Source organism: Lepisma saccharinum, chromosome 30, assembly GCF_977018435.1.
Source record: "Lepisma saccharinum chromosome 30, izLepSacc3.1, whole genome shotgun sequence".
In the NCBI taxonomy this organism is placed as follows: domain Eukaryota; kingdom Metazoa; phylum Arthropoda; class Insecta; order Zygentoma; family Lepismatidae; genus Lepisma; species Lepisma saccharinum.
The window spans coordinates 44402727-44410908 of record NC_139258.1 but is presented as its reverse complement, the minus strand read 5'-3'; the positions used below and the strand labels follow the sequence as shown (position 1 = coordinate 44410908).

Genomic DNA, 8182 nt, shown 5'->3' with positions numbered 1-8182 from the left:
GGAACATACCGCCCACCTTGAAATTATTAATTTCAACACTTTACAAAGTACATACATAGAACACAGTTTTGATGAACAAATATAAATTGAATGCCAATTTTCCCAAAATTTCCTACTGAAAATGACAACACAAAATTAAAAAGAAATTGAACGAACTAATGATTGCCTTTTATGCATAAATTTTAAAGTTTAAGTTCTTTCTCATCGGTGTTCAACTTCACTCACTGGTAAAAGGGACAGCTTCACTGCTGGCCTCTTGTAGGTTCCTTCACTGGTTCTCACTGTTGCTGCTCTAACCAATCCATCTTCACCTGGATGAATGTTGATTACTCTGCCAAGTCTCCACTGTTGAGGTGCAAGTTGATCATCTCTGACCACAACCAAGTCATCGACCTGTAGATTCTGTTGCTCCCTTCTCCACTTAGGACGTTGTTGTAACTGAGAAAGATAATCCCTACACCATCTGCGCCAGAAATGCTGTGTCAGCCTTTGCACGAGCTGCCACTTCGACAGTCTGTTCACTTTTATTGTAGCAAAGTCCCTATCTGGAGTAGCTATCAATGCATCTCCTATTAAGAAATGGCCTGGAGTAAGTGCCTGCATATCATTGGGATCACTGGATAGAGCAGTTAACGGTCTGGAATTCAAACATGCTTCTATTTGTGTTAATACTGTATACAATTCCTCAAAGGTAAGTAGGGCATTCCCCACAACTCTTTTGAGGTGGTATTTAACTGATTTGACACCACTCTCCCACAAGCCTCCTGCATGAGGATTACGAGGAACATTAAAATGCCACTGGATGCCTAAGCTGCTTAGAGCACTTGAAATAGTTTCATTGTGCTTTGGTTGTTTTGCCAATCTCATGAATTCCTTTAACTCTCTATTTGCGCCAACAAACGTTGTTCCACAATCACTGTAAATATTACTGGGTTTTCCACGACGAGATACAAATCTCCGAAGTGCAGCCAAAAACGTCTCTGTAGTACCACTACTCACTATTTCTAAATGAACTGCTTTCGTTGCGAAACAAACAAATAAGGCAATATAACCCTTATACTGCTTACGAGAGCGTCCAACCATTTCCTTCAACAGAATGGGCCCTGCATAATCCACACCACAGTTTATAAATGGACGAGAAGGATTAATCCTAGATTCTGGTAAGCTACCCATTAATTGTTCCCCAGCTTGTGTACAAAAGCGATGACAAGTTACACATTTCTTCACAATGTTACGCACTGTATCTCGGCCTCTCAGTATCCAGAATGTTCGTTGCAATGAGGACAACACTAACTGAGGACCAGCATGAAGATTAAGTAAATGTTCATTTTTAATTAATAAGTGAGTCAATTTGTGCTTTGCAGGTAGCAACATTGGATGTTTATGGTCCACTGTTATTCTTGCTTTGTGTAGCCTCCCTCCAACACGAATGACACCTGCCTCATCAACAAAAGGAGCCAAACACAATAACCTGCTTTTTGTTGGCAGAGGAATTTTAGCTTGTAAACAATGTAATTCTGCTGTGAATTCACTTTTCTGAGCTTGTTTTACAAGAGAGGTCGTTGCTGTCATAAGCTCTTTAGTTGTCAATGCTCCTTGCCTTCTCTGATTCCCTGACTGACGAGTATTGAACACAAATCGTTGGATCCATGCCATTATTCTCTGCATTTTAGAAAAGCTTGAATATCTGCTGATCAGATCTTCTTCTACTGTACTGTACATAACTGTAATGGAGATCTTCTTCTCTTCTTTCGTAACTTCTTCCAAAATTTCGTTGCTTGTCTCATGATGATCAAACGTTGCCAATGAAGTTGCTCGTAAGAACTCTGGTCCCGCCCACCATAACTCACACTGAGCTAAGGCTGAAGCACTGATACCTCTTGTAGCAAGATCTGCAGGATTTGATTTTCCCAGGATGTGTGACCATTGTTCACGACGAAGACTCTCCTGCACTTCTGCCACTCGATTTGCTACAAATGTTTTCCACCTGCTTGGTGTTGAGGATAACCAAGCAAGCACAATGGTAGAATCAGTCCACACACATGCATCTTCCAATTTGTAGGATAGTGCATTGGAGATTACTACGAGCAATCGTGTCAATAAAACTGCCGCTGATAGTTCTAGCCTTGGTAGAGACATTTGCTTGATTGGAGCCACCTTAGTCTTTGCTCCTACCAACCTCACTTCAACATGACCATCGACATAAACTGAGCGAAGGTACACTACCGCACAGTATGCTTGTTGTGATGCATCACAGAAACCCACTAATTGACAAGCAATAGCATTTGCAGATACAATAGCACGTTTGATTTGTAATTGTTGCAGTACAGGAAGTTCACTACAAAAATGTAGCCACAGTTCGCATGTTTCCACGGATAATGCCTCATCCCAGCCCAACTTTTCTTTCCACAATTCTTGAATAAGTATTTTTGCTTGTATGACTGTTGGGGCTAAGAAACCAAGAGGATCAAACAATTTTGCAATGTCAGATAACAATAGTCTTTTCGTCAATGTGTGACGTTTTGGTGGTAAAGTCACAAGAAAAGTGAAGTGGTCAGCACCAGGATGCCACCTTAGACCTAACGTTTTCACAAGTTCACTGCAATGGATATCTAAAGGCACATTAGTTTCTCTCAACTCTACAGGTACTGCTGTCAACACTTGTGGCTCACTCGAGGACCATTTACGTAACTCAAATCCACCCTTTGCTAGTAACTGTATCAATTGTGACTGCAATTCGATAGCTTCTTCCACATTGCTGGCACCAGATACCAAATCGTCAACATAAAAATCATTTAATAACACTGGGGCTGCTAATGGAAATTCACTCATTTCATCAATAGCTAACTGCTGAAGACACTTTGTTGCAAGATAAGGTGCACTGGAAGTCCCATATGTCACCGTGAGTAGCCTATAGTCCCTTATCAATTCTTTAGGATTGTCGCGCCACACTATTCGCTGAAAGTCTGTATCTGATGGATGGATCAATATTTGTCTATACATTTTGGAAATGTCTGCACACAAAGGAATTTGATGCTTCCTGAACCTGAGTAACAATGGAAAGATATCACCTTGCAATTTTGGCCCAACTTGAAGCTTATCGTTGAGACTAATCCCTGTTGAAGTCACTGAACTGGCATCAAAAACTACACGAAGAGGTGTACTGGTGGAATTTGGATTGATTACAGCATGATGCGGTAAATAGAAACTATCACATGGTTTCTTTTTCACTTCACTTGCAGGAACAGGCTCCATATGTCCAAGTCTAAATATTCATGCATGAATTCTGAGTACTTCTGATGAAAAACAGGAGACCTTGCAAACTTCCGTTCCATTTGCTGTAATCTCGCCACAGCTGTTTCACGAGAGTATCCTAAGGGAGGACTGTCTTCCTTGAATGGAAGGCTCACACTGAACTTATTGTTTTCTCGAACATGAGTCACCGAAAAGTGCTCTTCACATTGTATCTCCTCTAATGTCAGATGCATTAGCCTTGGGACCTCCTCTACCTCCCAGAACTGGCGAAGTGCACTATCAAGACTACAAGATGCATGAAATGATGCTACTGCCCTTACCTTGGGAAAGTCCACACTGCCACAAAGAATCCAACCAAGAACAGTACGTAGTGCAGTAGGTGTTCCCTTTGGCCCAACACGTTTGCCACTTTGCATAAGAAAAGGAAACAAATCTGCTCCAAGTAAAATGTCCACCGGTTCCATCACATAAAACCTTGGATCTGCCAACTTCAGTCCTTGAATATGTGTCCACTTCCTGAAATCTGGTAAAGGTTCCCTGGGAATGTTTCCTGTTATTTTAGGAAGTACGATTGCCCTTGTGGTGAATGTTTTCCTTCTGCTACTGGGTTGGAATTGTAGATCCACTACTGCACTGCCTACACCTACGCCCGTTGCTGTAATCCCATTCACAGTGATGTCTGCCTTATGCTGACGTAAGCCTAACCTTTGCACACATCGTGAGGTGACAAAGGAAGTCTCTGAGGCACAGTCCAGGAGCGCACGAACTGGTTGATAAACACCATCTCTTCCCTGCACATAAACAACTGCAGTGGATAGCAACACTGGCTTTAGTCCCTTGTCTCCTTCTCCAGCCACATGAGAAGAAACTTCTTGGGGGGAAGTTGTTGTTTCACTAGAGTCACTCTGCTTATAATAGTGTAACAAAGTATGATGCTTTTTATTGCAAACTCGGCACGCCCCTGAGTCACATACCGATGCCCTATGATGACTTTGAATGCAATTATAACACAAACCCTTTTCTCTAACAAATCTCATTCTGTCCATCACCGAAAGGCTTTTGAAGTCTTTGCACTTGTATAGCGCATGATGCAGTTTACATTTTTCACAGGTATCATCCGACACTGCATGATACACACCCTTGAACTGGGAGCTATTGTGAGTCGACTGCTTCAGTCTCTGAGCACTGAGATTTGTAGCTGATAATGCACGAGAACGCTGATCAAGAAAGTCACTCAACTCCTGAAATGTAGGCAACTCGGTTGTCTTTAATGAAAGTTCCCATTGTTGTCTAGTATCACTGTCCATTTTTTCTGTCACATGAAAAACTAGGATAGGATCCCAATGTTCTATGGGAATGTCCATCACTTTCAACACGCGAACACACTCGGTAGTTGTGTCTAGCAGGCTACGTAAGGCTGCTGCGGATTCACGTTGCACTTTGGGTTGCGCGACTAAACGCTTGATTGTGTCCATAACAATTTCCCGTTTGTTTTGATAACGCGAATTTAGAATGTTCCACGCCTCTGCATAGTTATCATCAGTCACCGACATGGACTGGATAAGCAATGCAGGTTGCCCCTTTAACGAAGCTTTCAAATACTGTAGCTTTTGTGCACTGGATAACTGTTTGTTTTTGTCCACCGACGCGATAAACAAATCACGGAAAGAAAGCCACTCTTGTAATTGTCCCGTGAACACAGGAAGCGAGAGCTTCGGGAGACGCACTTCACTTGTTCGTGCTTCTGTCGATGACGTCACCGTAGCTTGAGTCTGTTGCTGCTGCAACGAACAAAGCCTGCACATGGTTGCATCCAAACGGTCTTGAATACAACCGATTTCACTGTCATAACTCTCAAAAGTTGCATCATCACACGCACTAGCCAGGTCTAATAATAACTGTTTACAATCGTCCGTTAATTGTTTGGCTTTGTTTACCGATAACGCGATTGTCACATTGTCCAATAAACCCGCGTTCACTTTATTCTCAAGGCGAGTAACTTCTCGCTTGAGCACAGTCTTTGCTGCCGATATGGCTTCCATGTTTATTCAGTCGCGCACGGATTGTTGTTGTCCAAACTACAATGCACGCACGAAACACTTCCTGGCACTACAAAAGGTGCACTGAAACTGGTTACACGTAGCAAACAGTATGTCAATGTATTTATTCACAGTTCACGAATGCACGCTAGCACAAAAGTTCAACACAACACAACGAATGCTGATCGCATGCAGCATCCGGCACAAGGAGGACCATGTTCGCGCCCGTCATCCAACAAGAAGACTCTTTTCTTGTTTCGGCCGCTGTTTGTAGCATTTCCAGGAAGGTAATGGTGCTGTAGATAGACTAATACACATAAATGAAACACTCAATTACTCGAACTGATGTATTCGTTGCAATTCTACATTATTTGCAGCCAACCTGCAATACATCTCTGGTACATAGTGATGGGTCGTTCGTGAACGAGTCGTTCAAAAGTAACGACTCTCTCTTGTGAGCGGTGAACGACTCGTTCACCAGAATTGAACGACACGTTCAAAGAGTCGTATGTGTGCCACGACTCCTCCGCCCGCCAAGCAACTATTATTCCATTATTCCCTCTCCTTTCCACGAATTTTGCGAGGAAGGCGCATGCGCAAGTGTATACTCGCCTGGCGACCGGAATTTTTGAAAGAAAGCAAGTCGATTCTGCGGGCAGCAAATGGGGACTGTAGAGGAGAGGGAGGGGAGGGGGTCCTCTCTGTTCCTTTTCCCTACCCCTAGTTGAGTAAAGCTGGCTGAAACGTGCCGTGTACGATGAGAGGGGAAGGAGCATGCTCGCGAGTCGACTCTTTCCTTCGTTCAAAGAGTCGTGGCACACTTTAGCGACTCTTTGAACGAAGGAAAGAGTCGACTCGCGAGCTCGCGACTCGCGAGTGTTGTTTGCAGAGAGAGAGCGCGCAACCTCAGCCCATGGGGCAGCGAAGAACAGCCAACAAATTTGTCCTGTAGTTTCAAGTTCGGCCAAACCATTAGCGCTAAAATTACAAGAAATTAAATGTTAGTAAAAATATTAGGGGAGTCTTGTAAAAATTTTGGGAAGGTGTTAGGCACAGACCTCTTGATTACAATATTCCGATTAGCCTATTTTGAGTTGTTATTGTTTAAGTCCACTTTATGTGCAGATAGGATAGTCGGGACTGGACCTACAGTTTAAAGTGGGATAAGAACCTCCACTTTGTATTGAACACGATACCCCTTGATTACCGGCGACGTTATCACTACGCCATCGGGGAGACCCGATTAGCCTATTGGAGCATAAAAGTGGACTTATAACAATTTTTGCCAAGCAGACCATTTTAATACATGACAGCGTTAACCACTATGCTATTAGGGTGAATCAGAAAAGGGGGGCAGTAATTTATAATTTGCAAAACAAAATACTTAGTGTGGAAAGCTATTGTTACTTTTAATTATTTTCTAAAGCGCCGGCCTCCATGGTGGAGTGGTTAGTATACCTCATTACTCATCCTGATCTTCGCGATTACCCAAAAAAGTGACAGAAAAGCGAAGTAAAATAAACCAAATCAATCAACCAATCATTATTTTCTAAAGCAAGATCAAATACAATAAACACCTTTTGTTTTCTGTTACTCCAAATCCAAAAATGACGTAATACAAGCAGCAAGCACAAGTTCAAATGATAAACCTTTAGTGAAAATAACAAACATGTATTAAAACAAAAATTATAACTTACAATTTTTTATATTCAGTTAAGAATTACCTAATAGAACAAACCACATGATAATGAATTAATTATAAGTGGACTCGTGAAATGAAGGTCTTTTTATATTTGAATACTACATTATGTTCTGTTTTTCTGATTTTTTTAATAAAGAACCTGAGAGACAAACACACGCTCGCACACGCAGTTATACACAATTTCTTATAATCCGATCTATAATGGATATTCAATTTGTTATAACATTAATTTAATATATTTTGTGTAATACAAGGAACAAATTTGAAATTATGCGGGGAACGGTGCGGATTTCCCCTCTAACGATCATATCATGCAATTTTCCAATACAATCGCTCTCTCTTTCTCTCTGTATGCATGTGTACATACATATACTTACATATTATACACGTGAGATTAGAAGATTAAAATTTAAATCACATTGGAATGATAACGTTATTAGAGACGAATCACAAATTTACACCAATAGAAACACAACATTATATACAAAATAAAAGTAAAACACAAATGAAAAGCAAAGATAAATATGAAAATTCAGTGCGCAAAATCATTGCAAAACAAAAATGCAATCAATAAAATTAATATTGACAAAACTAACTCAAGTATGGTTAGCACATCAAGGGTCTCGAGAAATATAGTTTAAGGGATGTAAGGGATGATCCTTCCACGTAGTACACCCAATTGTCAACCTCACTTCCACATAGTATACCCTGGACTGCATTTTGCAGACTAACGAGGCTCTGGCGTCTATACCTACGGCCAGTATAATTTTCGTAGGAATGTGTGTGTGTGTTGTCCTGTGTTTTGTCCTTATGTGTGCTGAGTGCCTTTACAGCCTCAGCTTTTAACCGGTCAGATTATTTTAATATTTTAGTTACTACAGGACATTACAGTTATATGTTATTTTAGTTCTGGTAAGGGGCTGGATCCCGTATAAAGTGAAGGGTGCAAAATAGCCTAAGTGACGCACACAAAATTTTAAATTCATATTCAATCATAGCCTTTAGTATAAAACAGAGATGTGATGGGGAGGGCCGGCCCCCGTGGCGGAGTGGTTAGCACATCGCAGCACGAGGGCAGGGAGTCCTGAGGCCGATATTCGGTGGAAACACATAGCGGCTCGGGATACCACTTTTGCCCAGGCTTTGCTCTTCTGCCACTTTGGCTAATCGCGAACATGAAAATCAG

The 8182-nt window shown here is 41.6% G+C and overlaps 2 protein-coding genes across 2 annotated transcripts; both read right to left on the bottom strand.

Annotated features, from left to right (window-relative positions):
- Positions 1–201: 201 nt before the first annotated feature.
- Positions 202–3003, bottom strand: LOC145981950 (uncharacterized). The gene has a single exon (XM_083115446.1). The coding sequence runs from the start codon at positions 3001–3003 to the stop codon at positions 202–204; it is 2802 nt and encodes a 933-aa protein (XP_082971572.1).
- A 224-nt stretch (positions 3004–3227) lies between these two features.
- On the bottom strand, positions 3228–5297 carry LOC145981949 (uncharacterized). The gene has a single exon (XM_083115445.1). The coding sequence runs from the start codon at positions 5295–5297 to the stop codon at positions 3228–3230; it is 2070 nt and encodes a 689-aa protein (XP_082971571.1).
- Positions 5298–8182: the final 2885 nt, after the last annotated feature.

What these genes read in the sequence shown, in the direction of transcription:
- LOC145981949 (XM_083115445.1), bottom strand. Translation starts at nt 5,297, where the DNA reads ATGGAAGCCATATCGGCAGCAAAGACTGTGCTCAAGCGAGAAGTTACT.
- LOC145981950 (XM_083115446.1), bottom strand. Translation starts at nt 3,003, where the DNA reads ATGTATAGACAAATATTGATCCATCCATCAGATACAGACTTTCAGCGA.